The sequence below is a fragment of the Ascaphus truei genome, chromosome 3 (genome assembly GCF_040206685.1).
Source record: "Ascaphus truei isolate aAscTru1 chromosome 3, aAscTru1.hap1, whole genome shotgun sequence".
NCBI lineage: Eukaryota > Metazoa > Chordata > Amphibia > Anura > Ascaphidae > Ascaphus > Ascaphus truei.
In genome coordinates, this window is record NC_134485.1 from 167,462,286 (window position 1) to 167,483,383 (window position 21,098).

General features: G+C 43.2%; 1 protein-coding gene across 7 annotated transcripts in view; it reads left to right on the plus strand.

Annotated features, from left to right (window-relative positions):
- The window catches only part of LOC142489263 (amine oxidase [flavin-containing] B-like), a 221,312-nt gene that overhangs the window by 168,145 nt on the left and 32,069 nt on the right, over window positions 1-21,098 (plus strand). Inside the window, exon 13 of one of the 7 annotated variants that reach the window (XM_075589725.1) lies at window positions 8,513-8,566. The exons of the other annotated variants lie outside the window; for them this stretch is intronic. Coding sequence (XP_075445840.1) covers window positions 8,513-8,551 — 39 coding nt within the window. The 3' untranslated portion in view covers window positions 8,552-8,566. Of the gene's footprint in view, window positions 1-8,512; window positions 8,567-21,098 lie in introns of those variants that run through there. 7 annotated transcript variants of the gene reach the window in all.

Sequence of the window (21,098 nt, forward strand, 5' to 3'; positions counted from 1 at the left end):
TCGCATGAGTGACAGGGGGGTGGGCCTAAGGCATGTGTGCTGTCCTATCAGGTGCGCAGACCTAGGACCCTCCCCCTGGGTACAAAAGGAGCTGCAGAGCCAAAATTAGTGGTCTCTCTCTCTGTGCTGAGTGTTGGAAGTGTGGAGCTAGGGCTATGGCCACCTTCCTTCCTTTCTCGCAGGGAGTGGGATACTACCTCTTATTCCACTAGGGAATAGGGGAGCTAAGGATAGACCTTTAGGGCCTCAAGCCCAGGGGGATGAGTCCAGGGACTCCTTTGAAGAACTGTACCTATTGTATGCTGCATCCTGTTGAAAAGAAATAAAGACCAGTTGCTGTTTTTATTTCCATTAATTACATTGGATGAAATGCAGGTCTAACCTGGGACTAAGGAGCACCGGTAAATGTATCACAAGTTATTGTTATTTTTCTTTGGTGTGCAGCAAACATCCTTACTTTTGCATTGTCCTTTTTTGAACTGCCAGCATGGCAAGCTGAAACATCCCCAGCAAAAGAACGTACACATTTTTGTATTAGAAACTATTGGTTTCCTTTATATTTTGATTTGTATTAAAGGTTTGTAAAGTTTTCCTCAAAAGATTTTGCAGCAGTATCTCACGTTTTTATAATTCAGGAACTGTATTTATTTGGCACTTTTTGAAATGTCTCTTATTATTTTTGGCCTGCATATAGTAAGTCAAATGGATTTCTATTTTGGTGATTTTGTGCTTGACCCCTCGGTAAAGACTCTCCTAAAAACTCCAGATAGAAAAATATATTTCAGTGACAACTGAACTCAATAATGTATAACACTGCATTTACAGTAATATTTGAAGTACTCAATACTGTTAAGTACTGTAACTCAGACAGAAATTTAGTCTGAGCTATTTGTATTACTTTTATTTTTTGACTAAGCTTTATGAAATATTTTGTACTAACCACTTGTAAATAGGGCACAAGTTTCTTTTGTAATTAAATAGGTATGCAATTTGACTTTGTTAATAAACACGTATTAAAAGCTAAGTTTTAAGGGGCATTTGATGTAACCATCATAAGATAAAAATCTAAAGGACTGCACCAATATTATAATTTTCTCCTTTTGCTTTGTATTGGCAAAAAGTGCTTTAGTTCTGATTGATATCCATGGTAGCACCCTGAATAATAGAAAAATATTTGAAATATTGTCATGATTTGAGCGAGGTTTCTCCCATCCTTTATTCCCTGGGTTAAATGTGGACATTTTCTGTGGTTCTTTTCCTTATTCCTCCACAGCTCACTATTAACACAATTCATTATACGGCTGGATTCGTATTTTAAAATAATTATTTTAAATACAGGGAAAATGTAATTCTGAAATGTTCTTTTCATTAGAAACTAATTTCCAAGGGAAAACTAATTTAAAGGACATTAAACAATACAACCATACTTGCAATACAGCAATCAAGGCTCTGATGATAAATCACAAGAGGAAGACTTTATAAAGTCCTGGGATGCAATACTCTCTAAATGTTCACTCAACCTAATGCAGCTCTGAGTAGATCATGAATTGCAAAAACTAAAACTATAGTTCAATAGTGAACTGGAAAAAGAAAGGACAGATATGCCAAATGGAATAAATCACCTGATTTCAACAAATAGTAACAAAGACTACAAAAAATGATAGATATACAGTTTTTGTACAAGACATAAAATCCAGAAAACAGAGGAAATTTCAGAGGCCTGAGAGATTTGAAACAGGGTAAGATGTATAGACATCCCTATAACAACAACAAAACTAGACACGGAACACAGTAACAGATGCAGATAGAAATACAAAACAAACTCTAACACTTCAGGACTACTCCCAAATTCTCAAAATCCCTTAGTATCATCTCAATAAACTTTTTTTAGAGAAGCCCAAAGAACCTGACGAAGGAAGACTAGATGGGGGTAAGGGGTAGAGGACTAAGCAACAGAAACGTTTGGGGTTATCACCCACATAGAGGCATGAGGAGAGATATCAATAGACGGATCCAAAACTAATAAACCATTAAAGGAACAACAATGTATCATATTTTCAAAAGGCTATACTTTTCTCCCACCGCAAATGTGACCTTTTTGAAATTAACAAAGACATTAATTTGTTTGCCCGTAAAATGCTACTACATAAACATTTCATCAAGAGAGACAACCAGTCCTTGAACAATCTAGAAATAATCAAATAGACCCACATGATTTAGATTATTTACATTCTTTGATTTCATTTCTCAAAGAAAATGGATGCAAAAACACAAAGAGGACCCGATACAAATCTCAAAGCACAAAGCTATTTCACTCCAAACATGGATACAACTGCAAATATAGTAACCTTTGTAAGTCTAGTCCCGAAATATCTAGAAAAACTAAAAACCAGTTATAGAACCAACAAGATTTCAAGAGAAGAAAAACAAGCACTTACAAGCATGCACAAAATAACCATCAAACCCTAACCCAAACAGTAACAGTGCTGTTTAAAATAGATGACTATGTCAAGGAGAACTACAAACCTTAGGAGATAAAAATTACACAGCACTACAAAAAATGGCTTGATTGTGAAATGCTTGTTTTTATTTAAATGTAATGTATTTTATTTTGTAACTGTTTTTTTTTTAGCTTGCCTATTCGTTGCCATTGTGGCAATCTATGCCCATATTATGCGTATGGTTTACCACTGTGAAAATCAATGGGGAGAGTGGGTGTGGGTTGTTGACCTGGGGAAGGTGGTTAGGCCTCCCAGGTGGGTACAGGGGAGAGGGGATAACCCATTAATTACTATAGTGGTTACTAACCACTAAGGTAATTAAAGGGTTAGTGGCCATGGAGGATGAGGAGGATGGTGATGAGGATGAAGGTGGCCTTCATCCTGGCAGGGGTGTGTGCAACTGTAATTTACTTTAAGTAGAAGGGATCCGTCTGTGTCTCCAGGGCAAACTGGTAAATTGTGGCAATAAGAGCCTATATGAAAGGTATATAACGGAGCATATAACAGAGTTGTATGCCTAGTATGGAGATAAGTGCGGGGATGGAAAAGTTGCAGACCCACGTCTGTAAATGATACTGTTGTGCCTGCAAGTGTCCCAATTCCTGATATAAACGGTTATGGAGTCACGCCTGTACTCACTATTAATACTGGTTCCCCGCCTCCTAGCTTGGTGTTCCACCCAGAGCGGGTGTCTGGCGTCTCTCCATGGCGTCCGTCCGCTCGTAAGAGCACAAAAATAGAAACAAGATCAGCAGTCCTGCCGATCCTGACCAAGATGAAGACTCACCAGTGAATAAAGTTAAAAAATGGTTTATTAGGCTACTTAAAACGGATACAATCCACAAACACAAAAAGGAACCTCCTCCCACGCGTTTCAACCAATATGGTCTTTCTCATTTTTTAACTTTATTCACTAGTGAGTTTTGTAATTTACTTTATGCTGGCTGGCCAATATTTTATTTATAATGGGCAAATGTGCTATTGTCCATATCTGGATAATAGGAATTTTGCCCATTACAGTGTGTGTTTTGATTATGTGGGGGTGGAAGAGGGGGCAGGGGGTGGGGGGGGGGGTTGTATTGATTTTTATTGCATTGCACTGTAATGTTTTTTTGAATTGGGAAAAGCGCTATAAGCCATCTTTGGCTAACAGCACTTTTACCCATTCCGGTGTGGTGTTGTTTGTTCAGGAGGTGATTGAAGGTGGTAGTTGCCCCAGGATGGTGTTTAGGCCTTGTGAGAGGGTAGCATGTGGGGTTAACCACCTTCATTTGCTTAGTGGTTGTAACCGCTAAGGTAATGAAGGGGTTAAGTCCTACTGCCACCCTCCCGCAAGGCCTAAACACCCTCCCTGGGGCAACTACAAGCTTCACCCACCCCCTGTACCAACCACAAAGTAGTGCCTGCTATTTAACCCCTTCGTTACCTTAGCGGGTAGCTGCTAATGTAATGAAACTGGCTGTAATTTTATTTTTACTGAATATTATTGAATCCGGGGGTCGCTGGAGCTGAAATAAATATGCGGGTCAGCTCTGGAGGTCCCTGGAGACCCAAGGGGATCCCAGGGGACCCGTGGAGACCCCCGGTACTAATCCTATGCATTAAAAATAAAATAAACTCCTTGTTATACATATCGCAATTCTGATCTCGCCAACCTTTCGCATATCGGAGTTCAGTGAATAGCAGTTGCTGGCAAAAAAATTGAGTTTGGACATTATTTCAGCTACCGCACAGCTAATTATAGCCAGAGTGTTGTAGCTCGGTAAAAAGCCATTTTAGTGTGATATTGCACTGTTGTCAAAGCTTTGTGAATAGCTACAGTACACATGCAATATCATACTAAAAGCGCATTTATAGTGCAATAATGCACTTATCGAAGTATAGTGAATTGGCCTCATTGTTCCAAACAAATAAAAAGAGCCTAGAATAGGGCAATTAAGATCCGAAGGTTCAACTTGTCAAAAGGCAAGGTCGACAAAGACACTAAAAAGATGATAAGATATGTGGGAATTTACAAAAGAAAATTGAAGGAAACTGTGAACACCATAAAAAGACACAGGCACATTCTTGTGGATGAGCAGGATTTTAAAAATGAATTAAGTCCAAATCCTAATAAAAGATCTTCTAGTACACAGTCACTTTGCTTCACAAACTGGCTACAGAAATGTAACACAGGATGTTATAGGTGCAATAACTATAAAGCATGTGAGTAATAATTTTGCAAATTGGGATGAATCAAAAATCTACCAACTCCGACATTTTATAAACTGTAAAACACATTGTGTAATATATTTAGCGACTTACAAATGTGGACAGAAAGCCATAGATAATTAAGAAGACACATTTTGCAACACATTGGGTCATTACATAATGAATTGGACAATCTCTTGACATATTAGAGAGCAACATGGTGATTTAAAATCTCTAAAATGTCTAAGGATAGACCATGCACCCCCAAATATAAGAGTAAACTGGGATGTGACCCTTCTTGAAAGAGAATCCAGATGCATACTGTATATACTGTACATTAAACACTCTTCCCCTATCTGGACTTAATGATTGCTTTGTCTATAGACCGTTTATTTAACTACCCATATAAAAAAAAATTTAAAAAACGACACGAGTCAGAAAATTAGTTATGTAAACCTGTATTTATGGAAAGCAGAAATATCCAATGATAAAAGATACAAAGTAACTCCTTCCTACCAGTGGGTGCCATCTACTGCACTTATTCCCTCACCTGCTACTGTAACTCTGTAAATCTCCCATCATATCACTCAGATTGTAAAATCTCCAGGGCAGGGATTTCATTTCCTGTTGTCTGATCTGATGTGTTACACTTATTGTACTATCACTCCCTGTACTATATTGTCTCTTGTAAAGTGCTAGTTACAGCTTTGGGCGCTATATAAAAAAAGATATACATACAGTACATACATACACTGTCTCATCCCTCTTGATTACTATTACAGCTTTAAATTTAGCGTGAATATTAGGAACAATACAGTGCAACAATACTGTTAAACATACAGTATAACCACACTACTAAGTTCAGATACTAAATATCAACAATTGGATACAATACTGCAGGGGAGCGCACACTTGCTGCTGCGCCTCCCGTCTTGCCTGCCCCGGTGCTCGTGCCCCTCCTCCTGCCTTGCAGCTCCGTCAAATGATCCTGCGGGGTCATGTGACATCACATCACATGACCCGCGGCGTCATTTGATTCGTGTGACGTGATGTCACATGACCCCGTGGTGTTATTTGATGCCTCGTTGCCATGGCAATGCGTCACAGCGTCTGAATCACGGTAGGTTTAGAGTTGCAGAGGCTTCATGCGATACCCCGGCATTCAATTTAAATTCCTTGGGGAAGAGCGCGGGGCCTCTGCAACCACCCGAGCTGCCCCAGAAAAATCTCCCGCCCCCTGTTTACGCACCCCTGCAATACTCCCCCATATTCCTATAGCACATGGTAAGGGGAAAATAAATCAAACTGACACCTGATTTTAGTATATAAGTTTATTCAAACATTTAGTGCTCTCAGATTCTAAATCAGGATTCTTCTGAAGATCCCCTATTTATCTCAATCACTGTGCTGGTGAGGTATTATTATTACTTTTATTGTTTTATTTTGTCACCACGTTGTATAACATATATTTTCAGGGCTGCCAACAGGGGGAGACAAAGGGTACTGGCGTCCCGGGCCCCGTGGGTCATTTTTTTAAACTTTTTTTTTTTAAATTTAATTAATTGGTGCCCGGCCGCGCAGGGGGCCTGGGCAGCCGGGTGCCAATTAATTACATTTAAAAAAAAAAGCGTTAAAAAAATGGCTGCGATTTCCCGTGCGCATGCGCAAGGCATGCAGGGTGTCCTGCCTGCTGCCTGCGGGCCCACTCCCCCCCGCTCCTAACGTGGGACGGAGGGGGAAGCACAAACACATCTTCCTCCGCGTGCACCTCCTGCTCCAGCCCCCCCGCTCCCAACGTGGGATGGAGGGGGAAGCACGAGCGCCTCCTGCTCCAGCCCCCCTGCTCTCAATGTGGGATGGAGGGGGAAGCTCCAGCGCCTCCTGCTCCAGTCCTCCCGCTCCCAAATTGGGATGGAGGGGGAAGCTCCAGCGCCTACTGCTCCAGCCCCGCCCCCCCGCTCCCAACGTGGGAGGAGGGGGAAGCTCCAGCACCTCCTGCTCCAGCCCCCCTGCTCCCCCCCGCTCCCAACGTGGGATAGAGGGGGAAGCACCAACCCATCTTCCTCCGTATGTGCCTCCTGCTCCAGCCCCCCCGCTGCCCCCCCCCCCAGTGGCCAACTTCCCGCGCGCCACCCGAGACCACCTCCCGCACGCCCTCCCCCGAGCAGCTGCCACGGGGATATCGGCGGCAGGGGGGGAAGCGTCTGGCAGCAAGCTGCACCCACCCGGTCAAGGTAAGTCACCCCACCCAGTTACTGTCACCCACCCAGTCACTGTCACCCACCCAGTCACTGTCAGTTACTGTCACCCACCCACCCAATCACTGTCACCCATCCACTGTCACTGTCACCCACCGTCACCCACCCACTGTCACTGTCACCCAGTCACTGTCACCCACCCACCAAGTCACTGTCACCCACCCAGTCACTGTCTCCCACCCATCCAGTCACTGTCTCCCACCTAATAACTAACTCACTCAGTCTCCCAGTCGCTGTCACCCACCCAGTCGTTGTCACCCACCCAATCAGTAAATGTCAGTCACTAACCCACCCACCCAGTCACTAACACACCCACCCAGTCAGTCACTAACCCAACCACCCAGTCACTAACCTGCCCAGTCAGTCACTAACCCACCCAGTCAGTCACTAAACCACCCAGTCAGTCACTAAACCACCCAGTCACTAACCCACCCAGTCAGTCACTAACCCACCCAGTCAGTCACTAACCAACCCACTAGACACTAAGTCACCCAGTCAGTCACTAACCCACCCACCCAGTCACTGAGGGTCACTAACCCACCCACTTGTCACTAAGTCACCCAGTCAGTCACTAAAACCCAGTCAGTCACTAAACCCAGTCAGTCACTAAAAGTCAGTCACTAACCCACCCAATCAGTCACTAACCCACCCAGTCAGTCACTAAAACCCACCCAGTCACTAACCCACCCAGTCAGTCACCAAAGTCACTAACCCAAGTCTGTCACTAACCCAAGTCAGTCAGTCACTAACCTACCCAAACCGAGTCAGTCACTAACCCAAGTCACTCACCCACCCAGTCACTAAACCCCACCCACCCAGTCACTAATACACCCAGTCAGTCACTAAAACCCAGTCAGTCACTAACCCAGCCACTCAATCACCCACCCACCCAGTCACTGTCATTCACTCACCCAGTCACTGTCATTCACTCACCCAGTCACTGTCATCCACCCACCCACACACCCACCCAGGCAGGCAGTCACCTGTCTTTTGTTGAAAATATAAAAATAAACAGGTTGCATTGTGATGTTTTTTTCTGTATCACAATAAGAAAACAGTTAAGTAAAAGTTGCGCGCTAAAAAATATTTTTCGTGTTAGGTGCGCTATGGGTTTGGGGTGGTGGGGGGGAGTGCGCTATGGGTTCGGGGGGAAGGGGGAGTGCACTATAGGTTCAGGGGGGGTGGGCTGCTGCTTTCATTTGTCCTGGGCCCCATGATTTCTGTTTACGGCCCTGTATATTTTGTACTTACCACTTATTCTGTAATTGAATTGGTATGCAATTAGAGTTTTTAATACACACTTATTAAAAGCTAAGTTTTAAGGGGCATCTAATAAAGCCATCATAAGATAAAAAGGAGTGCACCAATATTAGGATTTTCGATTTTTTTTCTCTTGACAAAAAGTCTTTTAAACTATGCAGCAGGGCCTCTCGCTGCACGAGTAACTGATCTAAATCACCTTAATGTTTACCCAGTTAATTTTGTTAAATTCCCACAACATTAATGGGTAGATCCACAGAGCTCCATTAAATCAGATTTTTTTCCATCTCTTTGTCATTCTAGGTTATTCAAAGAAATAACGTTATGATAATCATGGTCTGACTGTGGCGAAAGGCAAGTTTAGGTGTGATATTTGTCATAACATTATTTCCCTGTGCTAACATAAATGGAGGTTCGTGGATATGCGATGTTAGGCTAACGGCTCATTAGCATCTCAATTACTTTTGAGTAAGTCAAAAGTTAATGATACAATATTTTAGTGGTTTACTCAAGAGAATTGTAACGTTAATCACCGTCATGAATAGGTGTTAGAAGTGTTACTATAATTAGAATGACTTGTAGAACTTGTAGAATGACTCAACGCTCAACCTAATACATAGCGATAGCAAACTCAGGTGCACTGGGATATAGACCTATAAGGGAGACAACATTTTTTCATGATTATTATTTCAAAATTAATTTATTTACATATTTGCAGCCATTTATCTTGCACGGATATCTGTGGAGCCAAAACAGTTACAACAAATAACACATACTGTAATTGTAAACATGATTTCAATATAAAGCCTAAGGGGGCTATGCACTAAGCAGTGATAAGTCGTTTTAAGAGCGTAAAGTGCTCTTAGAACGTGAAGTTCCGCCGAGCGCTATTCACTAAGCCGCGCAAAGAGGCACTTTTCTAAAACAGACTTTTTCTTAAAAAAAATTCAAAGTCCAACTTTGCTCGTATGATCAGCTGTTTGCGCTGAATCCTGCCCTTCTGCGGGATTCACTAAGCAACGTAAACTGATCGTACGTGAAAGTTGCACTGAATAAAGCTCACCAGCTAAACGCTGGTGATAAAAAAGCAGGACTTAGAAAAAATTATTTGTTTACCCTTTTGCATGCGCAAAACCAATACAACAGGCCGGCGGGTGTCCCCGGCTGACCCTGCGGGGGTCCGGGGGTCCCCGGCTCACAAAGCGGGGGTCCCTGCGGGAGTCCCGGGGTACCCGCGGGCCTGCGGTAACAATGTTGCGCCTCCAAAAATAATAAACAATATTAATAACTAAATACACCCCCCTAACACATACTATACAGTAATGGGCAAAATTACTATTATCCACATATGGATAATAATGCATTTGCCCAATGTAAATACATATAACTTTCAATAAATACAGTAAAAACATATTACACTTACCTTTTACAGGCACCCACGATGAAGGCTGTCTTCATCCTCATCTTCATCCTGCCCATGCCCCTCCGATGCTGCAAGACATACACAAGAATAAAAAAATCCTTGTAATGTCCCCTAACCCCTTAATCACCATAGCGGTTATTAACCGCTACAGTCATTAAGGGGTTAACCCACCCTCACCCACCACTCGGGAGGCCTAAATACCCTCCCCCACTAACCCCCCACCCCGTGAGGCCTAACCACACTCACCCACTACCCAGCCGGGAGGCCTACCCACTTACCCTTGGGGCCAATACCCCCTCCCCCCACCCCCAGTACCCACAATAAAAACAATACACTGCCCCACAATAAACATCATTACATTTATTAAATACATAACCCACCCCCTGTGCCCCCCCATAAATACATGATTTATTCTTTTACATACAGGGTTCATACCCCAGGCCCACGTGAGTCCTCGGTGGGCCTGACGGGTCACCTCACAGACCTTCAGGTTACCAGCAACTTGTTTCATACAGGTTTTGGAGGCCTGTTGGTGGGTCCCGCCAGGCACCATGGCCTACCAGGTGGTCTCCGTGGGTCACCGTGGGCCACAATTGGGTCCCCACGGTAGGCCCGCGGATGTCTGGGGGCCCCTGGTCAGACCCACAGGTGTGTGAGGGGCCTCGGGTGGTTCCCACGGGGGTCTGGGGACCCACGGGTGGGCACTACGGGTCTGCGGTGCCCCCACAGATGTGGGGCCACCGGTTCTTCCCCGCACACTACGGGTCCGCGGTGCCCCCACAAATGTGGGGCCACCGGTCCGTCCCCGCAGGTGTCCCACGTGGACCATGCAGCCTGATACCCGTGAGATACCCGAGGATACCTCAGGTGGTCTCTAGAGGTCTCTCGCAGAACCGAAAGGAACCAACCCTGAATGAAAAAAAAATAAACCTGACCTATACATTAAATACATCAATCCCCCCCCCCCCCCCCAACACATACAGTACAATAATGTGCAAAATAACTATTATCCAGATAGGGATAATAGATTATTTGCCCATTATTAAACACATTAATTAGCATAATAAAATATATAAAGTTCTACTGACCTCATCAATAAGAAGCCTCCGTCGCCAGCACAATCCTTTTCCTCTGTTGCCAACAAAATACATAGCCAATACATTGCAATAACATTCAGATATCAATTAACCCCTTAATCACCTTATCAGATAATAACCGCAAAGGTAATTACGGGGTTAAGCCACCCTGGCCCGATACCCACCCTTCACCCATTCATTTGTACAGTGGCTTCATCATGCATCTACATATATACACACATACATATATATATATATATATATATATATATATATATATATATATATATATATATATATTTATATATATATATATATATATATATATATATATATATATATATATATATATATATTCTTAACATTCATTTGCAGAGTGTACATGGTGCATAGATTGTATGCATCATGTATACAATGTAAATGCAATGTTTTGATTGGCATTTGAGGCTTTTGATTGGCATTTGTGGATTTTGATTGGAAGATGAGGTTGTATTTTTTAAGGAAATATTATTTTATTGTATTGTGTCTGTATGGATAAGTGGTATTTGTAGTAGAGCATGTTTTTGATAACCCTTCTACATTTATTTGTATATTGGTTCATCATGTGTGTGTGTTTATATATATCTGATCTAAAAAACACGTTGATTTTTGTGTTAACCTGGAATCTTTAGGTCTAACAACCATATCATGATCAACAATGACCTCAGATCTTGCTAAATCATCAGCGCCACCATCAGTAATTTCATCAGGGAGTTTCTCGACTTCTAGAGCCAAGTATCTACCATCTGGAGCCGACACATAGTCTATGCTACCAGTAGTTGTATTGTATTGTATGTCTTTATTTATATAGCGCCAAAAGTGTACTCAGCGCTTCACAAAGAATACAGTACAGGGAATTATAATAATACAATAAGTGCAGCAAAAATCAGACAATAGGAAATAAAAACCCTGCCCCGAAGAGCTTACAATCAAAGAGTTTTGTGGGGAAACTTACAGAAAGAGCAGGTGAGGGAAGAAGTGCTGTAGATGGGTGTGCTTGGCCACAATGGGTGGTATAAGTGATTTTGGGACAGTAGCCATGAGTGCAGGCTTTTGGGATGCTTGATTTGTGGGGCAAGTTTTAAGGTTAGTCAGTGTTAAATGAAAAGGCTAACACCATTTACAGGGGAAGAGATGGCAGAGAGGCATGGGTAAGATCAGGTGTATCTGGGTTCAGGCTTAGGGGAGATCCCCAGCAGCAGGAAGGAGTAGATAGAGGGTGTGAATAGAGGATTTGTGGGGGTGTTTTTTATTGAGGGGTAAAGAAGTTGTTGGGACAGAGGTGTATAAATAATGGTGCAGTGGGGAGTGGGGATGTTGGAGATAACAGGGATGTTCACAAAGGAGCGAGGAAACAGTTAACAGAAAAAGAAATAGGGAGGGCATAGTGAGATACAGGAGGAGAGACTGGTCAGGTATTGGAGGATAGGAAGAGTACAAAGAATCACAGCGTTTAGAAAGTAAAGTTCGCACAGTTGTAAAGTTGTTGTTCAGAGTTCAGATCCTCCTCAATCTTCACCTCCAATTTCAACTCCAAGATTAACTCTGCTACACACTTACATGTTACACTTTGATGTTACACTGCCATATGGCTCACAGCCAAAGTATCCTGCCTTAAGTATGCTAAAACACAGCCACATTGACTAATAATTAAGGGAGGGGTCTGCCTAATCAACAGACACACCAAATTGTTAATTAAATTTTAGGATTTTGCAAATTGATAGTAGAATCCAGTTCACACATACCAATATTAATACATTTTAAAATCTGTAGCAATTGATAGTAGAATCCAGTTCACACATACCAATATTAATACATTTTAAAATCTGTAGCAATTGATAGTAGAATCCAGTTCACACATACCAATATTAATACATTTTAAAATCTGTAGCAATTGATAGTAGAATCCAGTTCACACATACCAATATTAATACATTTTAAAATCTGTAGCAATTGATAGTAGAATCCAGTTTACATATACCTAGTAGTTCTAGTAGACCATGTGACAGAGGCTTGGGGGAGAACGGATGTGACGTCATTGAAAGCCTGTCACATGGTACTAGAGCCAATCAGAGTTGGGATGTATTTCCCACGCTCTGATTGGCTACCGTACCATGTGAGGCCGGCCATCTTTCTTTTCATGACGTCATCTTAAAGGCAATTAAAGCACAGCCATTCTGATTGGCTGGGCTTTCATTGCCTTTAAATGACTTCATCATTTTTTTTTTCTCGGCCATAGCACATGGTTTTCACGGCCCAATTAGGGCAGTGGGAACCATATTACGAAAATGTGACATCATAGGCTTTTAAAAGCCTATGTCGTCTCATTTTGAAGGCAGACGCCAAGGAGGAAGGACCTCCGGAAGAAGAATGAAGGCCAGGGCGTGGCCGAAGAAGACAAGAAGACCCCGGAGGAGAGCCGCAGATACAAGAAAGAAGAATACAGATGAAGATGGATTACATATAGAAGACCCGTGGATTGTTTTGGTTTTTTATTTTAATGTTTATTATTTTATGGTTTATTATTTTTTGGGTTCCTGTGCGTGGATTGGTTCGAGAGTAAGCTGTTCAACGGGAGTCGGTGAGTGGGTCAAGTAATGGTAAGTGAACAAAAGAAATGTATTTTATTTAACTTGTTCAATTTTTTTTTGTTTTTTTACATGTGTTTTTTTTTTTACATCATTTCTTGCCACTGTATGTATGTATGTATGTATGTATGTATGTATGTATGTACAGTATGTATGTATGTATGTATGTATGTATGTCTAGATCGATATATACATACAGGGTAAGAAATGGTTTGGTAGGAAATGCTTGTATTGCTGTGTTGAAAATGATTTTGGCTATGCTGCTATGCATAAATGTGTGTGTAATGTATTTTAGAATTAGATAGATGTAATTTTTGGTCTTGTATGGTGTACTTTAGGTCAGGGGGAGGCTTGCTTTTGTATATTGTATTCTTTTTGGTACTTATATTTTGTCTGATGGTAACTTGTTCGGTTTAACGATAGAAATAGTTAATTGTGTAATTGTTATGGATGGAATTTAAATCGTTTAGTGATTTAATTAATGAATGCTAATTGATTTATGGTGACTTGATTGGTTTAAATAGTATACTTGTTTGGATGTATTGGTATTTTGTTTGGAATATGTTATTGTTAACATTCATTGGCAGAGTGTACATGGTGCATAGATTGTATGCATCATGTATACAATGTAAATGCAATGTTTTGATTGGCATTTGAGGCTTTTGATTGGCATTTGAGGATTTTGATTGGAAGTTGAGGTTGTATTTTTTAAGGAAATATGATTTTATTGTATTGTGTATGTATGGATAAGTGGTATTTGTAATAGAGCATGTTTTTGATAACCCTTCTACATTTATTTGTATATTGGTTCATCATGTGTGTGTATATATAGATGCATGATGAAGCCACTATACAAATGAATGGGTGAAAGGTGGGTATCGGGCCAGGGTGGCTTAACCCCTTAATTACCTTTGCGGTTATTATCCGATAAGGTGATTAAAGGGTTAATTGATATCTGAATGTTATTGCTATGTATTGGCTGTGTATTTTGTTGGCAACGGAGGACAAGGATTGTGCTGGCGACGGGGGATTCTTATTAATGAGGTCAGTAGAACTTTATTTATTTTATTATGCTAGTTAATGTGTTTAATAATGGGCAAATAATCTATTATCCCTATCTGGATAATAGTTATTTTGCACATTATTGTACTGTTGTTTGTGTTGGGGGGGTGCGGATTGATGTATTTAATGATAGGTCAGGTTTATTTTTTTTACATTCAGGGTTGGTTCCTTTTGGTTCTGCGAGAGACCTCTGGAGACCACCTGAGGTATCCTCGGGTATCTCACAGGTATCAGGCTGCGTGGTCCACGGGGGAAACCTGCGGGGAAGAACCAGTGGCCCCACATCTGTGGGGGCACCGCGGACCCGTAGTGCCCACCTGTGGGTCCCCAGACCCCTGTGGGAACCACTCGAGGCCCCTCAGACACCTGTGGGTCTAACCCGGGGCCCCCAGACATCCGCATGCCTACCGTGGGGACCCAATTGTGGCCAACTGTGAACCGCGGAGACCACCTGGTCCGCCCTGGCACCTGGCGGGACCCACCAACAGGCCTCCAGAACCTGTATGAAACAAGTTGCTGGTAACCTGTAGGTCTTTGAGGTGACCCATCAGGCCCACCAGGGACTCACGTGGGCCTGGGGTATGAACCCTGTATGTAAAAGAATAAATCATGTATTTATGGGGGGGGGCACAGGGGGTGGGTTATGTATTTAATAAATGTAATGATGTTTATTGTGGGGCAGTGTATTGTTTTTATTGTGGGTACTGGGGGTGGGGGGAGGGGGTATTGGCCCCAAGAGTATGTTGGTAGGCCTCCCGGCTGGGTAGTGGGTGAGGGTGGTTAGGCCTCACGGGGAGGGTGGTTAGGCCTCACGGGGAGGGGGGCTAGTGGCAGAGGGTATGTAGGCCCCCCGAGTGGTGGGTGAGGGTGGGTTAACCCCTTAAGGCCTGTAGCGGTGATTAAGGAGTTAGGGGACATTACATTGGATGTTTTTATTCTTGTGTATGTTTTGCAGCATCAGAGTGGGCATGGGCAGGATGAAGATGAGGATGAAGACGGCCTTCATTGTGGGTGCCTGTAAAAGGTAAGTGTAATATATATTGACTGTATTTATTGAAAGTTATATGTATTTACAATGGGCAAATGCATTATTATCCATATGTGGATAATAGTAATTTTGCCCATTACTGTACTGTATGTGTTAGGGTGCGGGGGGATGTGTGTTGTATATTTCTATGTTTATTGGGGGCAATTGGCCCCAATAAACATGTTATTGTGCCTAAACCCCTTCATTGCCTAAGCGGTTAGCCGCTAAGGTAATGAAGCTGCTTTAATGTATTTTTATTAATAGTGTGTGGGAGCAGGGGTCCCCTGAGCTGAACCGCATTGATTTCTGCCTCAGAGACCCCCTGCTTCCCGAGTTACAGGCCCCGGTTTGGGGCATCGGAGGCCAGTGTCGCCGCCATCTTTATAGAGCCCACATCGCGTCTTGGATGCTATAAAGATGGCGGCGACACTGGCACCCGATGCCCCATACCTGGGCCTGTAACTCAGGAAGCAGGGGTCTCTGAGGCAGAAATCAATGCGGTTCAGCCCAGGGGACCCCCTGCTCCCGCACACTATTATTAAAATTTACATTAATGCAGCTTCATTACCATAGCGGCTATCCGCTACGGTAATGAATTATTGTTTATTGTTATGTGTGTTTTGACAGTAGTGTAGATGTGTAGGGGGTTTCCTGAGCTGAACCGCATTGGTTTCAGGTCCGAGGACCCCCTACTTCAGGAGATACAGGCCCCTTTATGGGGTGCCGATATCCCCTGCAGAATTTAAATGTCCGAGCACGTGACGCGGAAGCTTGAAAGTGCAGGGGATACCGGCACCCCATAACGGGGCTTATATCTACTGAAGTAGGGGGTCCTCAGACCTGAAACCAATGCGGTTCAGCTGCGGAGACCCCCTGCTCATGTACACTATATTTAAAATGTATTTATTTAGTGTACAATCGCCTGTAACAGCCTTGCATGGAGATGGCAAATCTTTAAGTGCGATAGCAGAGGGAAAAAAGCTTGCACGCACGATAAGCCAGTTTTGGGCACGTCCGATAGAAAACGGGCTCAGGGCCTTAGTGAATCGCGCCGCCGGCTTCATTTTTTATCGGACGTGCTAATTTTTTTCAGGCCAGCGCGAACGCTCGGAGCTTAGTGCATAGCCCCCTTAAACTTTCAATCTTATGAATGCCAAAGGGTCTAATGCACAATCAATTCCCATTTTTTTTTTTATTTCTACACATTTATTTAATTCTGATCATTCTATAATCCTTTGAAACTAAAGTAAAGGGAAATAATTAATAAAATTGAACAGTACCAATCCACCAAAAATGTGGATTGGTCTATATCAATAGAGACACCAACGAGAAATAGTATTTAAAGAAAATACAGCTACTGTATGTACCTTTACTCCTCCTCCTGACAAAGTATGCAGAGACATACGAAACGCACGTAGGGTTTTACGACGTCACGACGGTGGCGTCAACGAAGGAGGTAGCTCGATTCAGCTCCATCCAGTTCTCGGAAGCATCCCGCTGTCAACATCATGTCTAATACGGTTGTATAGCAGTGATATTTACCATTAGTATTGAGAATGGAGCATTCTTGCTCCCTATTAATTTTGGAGCTATATCTATTTGTTTGTACTATGCAATTGCTGGTTATACACCACTTCAGTGGACGTTAGAATTGTCCCTACTGTGATGTGGTTATAGCCACATCACGCATGGCATGCTGCTACATTAAAAAGGGTAATTTGTAGCCTATTTTGCATTAGGGTTTATTACAAGAGTACATGTGGGCAATAGGATGATATATTTCCACCAATTATACATATTTGTCGCTTCTATTATAGTTAGCAATTGATTGGTTTTAATCAAAACCTTGCTACTTATTGTATGGTATGTCTTTATTTATATAGCGCCATTAATGTACATAGCGCTTCACAGTAGTAATACACGTGGTAATCAAATAAATAACAGATAATATAAATAACAGATCATGGGAATAAGTGCTTCAGACATAAAAGTAACATTAAGGAAGAGGAGTCCCTGCTCCGAGGAGCTTACAGTCTAACTGGTGGTAGGGAGAACGTACAGAGACAGTAGGAGGGAGTTCTGGTAAGTGCATCTGCAGGGAGCCAAGCTCATTAGCCTGACGAAGCTGCGCAGTCGGTGAAACGCGTTGCTCTAAATCGTGAGGAAGAGTGTCCCAGAGAGGCTTCCATAGCCCTGTCTCAGCACCCGGTTTTGACCTGCGCAGGCTGTTCCCACCGGACGCGGGAGGGGAGCTCTGTTACTGCGAGGGTGTTGGCGGTCTGCAGTGTAGCTGCTCTGGACATTATATGCATGTGAGTGTACATTGGCTGCTATTTGTGTCAATAAATGTATTTGCCACTCAGAACTAAGCTCCGTTTGTCCCTTTGACTGTTTGGGGGAGCTGTGGGTTAGTGCACAGTGGGACAGTGCAGCCCAAGAGAATACCTTGAAGTACTCCAGTGTGTTGGAACAGAGGACTTTTCCCACAGAACTTTTTATTTACCTGTACTTACACATGGCCGTGTAAGTTATATTATTTATATTTATTTATTTCACATTAATTCATATTTTATCCCTTACCCTTCTCCGATAGGTCAGTTTTGACCTATATGTGATTTTATCCATTATATGTACTATTTGCTGTTGATCTGTCCCTTTGCTCCCCCTTCTCCTGTTTTTATTGCCTGCTTATCAAGGATCATGGGTAGATCCTTTTAGGAGTAGAGCACTCGGCTGATCTGTTCCGGTTACCATCATATTCTGGGGCATCATTGTGCCTCCACCGATACGGTAATATAATTACTTCTTCATCTCTTCTGCCCATTCTGTTCTAGGGTTAGCACCTGAGTCCCTTTTTGACCATTCACTATTAGGAGGAGAAGTTCCAGATTCAATGGCTTCACACAATACAATAGAGGAATTGGTGCAGAAAAAAAATCCGTTTCAGACACAGGGTCCTTTGATTCTGTAGGAGAAACAGGTACTACAGAAGGGTCCAAGGGAGTTAACCCTGAGTGTGTAGTAGCAGCCATGCAATCTGTAGCAGATACCTCAAATACTGTAGGAGAGTCAGTGAGAGACAATATCGTCTGAGGAGTGTGAATCCCGGATTCAGAGGCTGCATGAGGCACTATGGGGAAAATAGGGAGGGAGGGGTGACGCTCCGCTCTGGGAATCTTAGGATCATCCATGGTTATAACAGGGCCTGTAGAACAGTCAGTGAGGGATATGTTTGTTCCAGAAATGAATGCCTGAGAGACAGCAGCGGTTACCCTAGGCACAACACAGTAGACCGAAAAAGGTCACTGACGTGAGTATTTGAGAAACAGCATGGACCAAACTAGGCACTTCAATTGAATCAGAGAAAGTTGCGCTTATCTCTGAAGTGGAGAGTTGAAGAACAGCAGGAATTGAACTAGGTACTTCGATTGAATCACAGGACGTTGTGCTTGTCTCTAAAGTAAGTATCTGAGAAGCAGCAAGAGCCAGATTAGATATTTCGATTGAGTCAGAGTGTATTGCGCTGGCCTCTGAAGTGGGTATCTGTGAAACAGCAAGGGCCAGACTAGATGCTTCAATAGAATCAGAGAAAGTTGCGCTTGTCTCTGAAGGAAATATTTGTGGAACAGCAGGGACAGGACTAGGTACTTCAATAGAATCAGAGGACATTGCGCTTGTTTCTGAAGTGGGTATTTGTGAAACAACAAGGGCTAGATTAGGTACTTCAATAGAATCAGAGAAAGTTACGCTTGCCTCTGAAGTGGGTATCTGAGAATCCATAGTAGGGGCATCAGGTTTTATGGGACACTCTGTGGCAAGGGTCTTGGAATCAATTAACGAAACTGCAGGTATTACAGACAAAACAGGGAAGACATCTTGTAAAAATTGAGTTTTAGCAAAGGTGATAGGCATCTCACAGACTACAGGGGAGTCTGAGGGCAGGAAGCCTGGCTTTACATCAGGAGTTATAGTAGTGGCACAGGTTAACACATAAAAAGTGCTGGAGAATCCTTAGAAACAGTAAGGGGAGACTCAGAGCTTACTAAGGGATCAGATGCAGATAAGCTGATCTCTGAAGTGAAAGCCAGAGGGGCAGTAAAAGGGGAACTAATCACTGTAAAAGGTTCCAAGGAGACAGACTTAGAGTCAAGGGCAGGAATTTCAAATGTTTGAGACACAGGAGGAATAGCCTTAGTGATAGGCATATCACATACTACTGAAGGGCCAGAGACAGAGTAACCTGCTTTTACATCAGGAGTTTTAGCAATAGCACAGGTTAACACCGGGTGTGCTGGAGAATTCTTAAATGCCGTGAGAGGGAATTGATGGTTTACAGGGGAAGGAGTGAAAGGGAACTCTGACTTGGAAACCTGATCTTCCACTGCAGGAAGGGAAGGCTCTGACTTAACTAAGGGAACAAGAGGCAGGTATGCTGACCTCTGAAGTGATAGCTAGAGAAGCAGCAAAAGGGGGTCAACCGTCGTGGATGGCTCCAAGGAAGGAGATTTAGAGTCTAAGGCAGGAATTTCAACTCTCTGGGAAACATAAGGGGTATTACTAGGTACCGTAAAAGTTTTAGAGAGGGAAATCTTCGTGCTGGTTCATGGCTAAGGCAGATTCGTGGGTATTCCTTTTAGATTGGGATAAAGTTTCAGAAGAAATCTCAGGGAACTCAGTAGCAGGAACTTTAGCTGGGACAGGGGAATGCAAGCAATGAATTTCAGGGGAGGCATAATGTGCAAGGTCTGCCTTTAAACCTAGGGGTTGAGAACTAGCGAGGGTTAAAGCAGGCAGTGCATGAGAGTCAGAGAGAGGAGAATTTGACTTAGAAGCTGGGGGCAAAGAAGGTTCATCTTCTGGCTCTAGGATGCAACATTGGCTTGGGGATTATCAGGATGCACAAAGGGTGCCTCAAAGGTTTTACAAACAGGGGTTAAAGCAGGCAAAACATCAGAGTCAGAGAAGTGAGAGGTACAATCAAAACCACGGATTGTGGCAATCTCTTCTTTAGGCTTCAGAGAAACAGAATCAGTCTGGTGATTTTCAGGAGACGCAGGCCCCCAAAGGTTTGGCAACAGGACTAGTAGCGCAGGGGAACCGTCCAGAATCAGCGTTGCTGGCGAGGAGAGGGTCATGCTCTTTTTGTACTGGTCCAAAGATTGTGACCGTTTATAAAGCGAGTTGTGAACCTGCGCCAATCCCACAGGATCCACGTTCACAGGGGAACCAGGAGAAGAAATATGGGAGGCCAGGCTCAGTTTTAACTCTGTAACTTGCTGGGCCTTAATAAGGAGTTCTTTATGGAGCAGTCTTTTAGACAGAGTTAGACCTTCATACAGGAATGGGGTTTCAGGCGGGGGCCTTATTTCAAACAGGAATCGGTCTGCAGACAATATTTCAGACAGGAACATTCCCACCCTCACCACAGGGTGGTCCCAGTTGGTGGGGCTGAGCATACTGTAACGGACGTGCTCGCCACAAACCGGGACCGGATCGCGGGGCTGAGGTGGGGATGTGAATACACCGACCTTAGATCACGAAGCCGGTTCTGGATTGCGCAGTTCATAGTCATTCGTAGCAGGGTCAGGGTTGGAGAGGCCAGGGTAATCCATTGACACGCCAAGGTCAGGATTGGAGACGGTAGAGTAGTCGATGTCCAGGCTGGAGTTCGGCA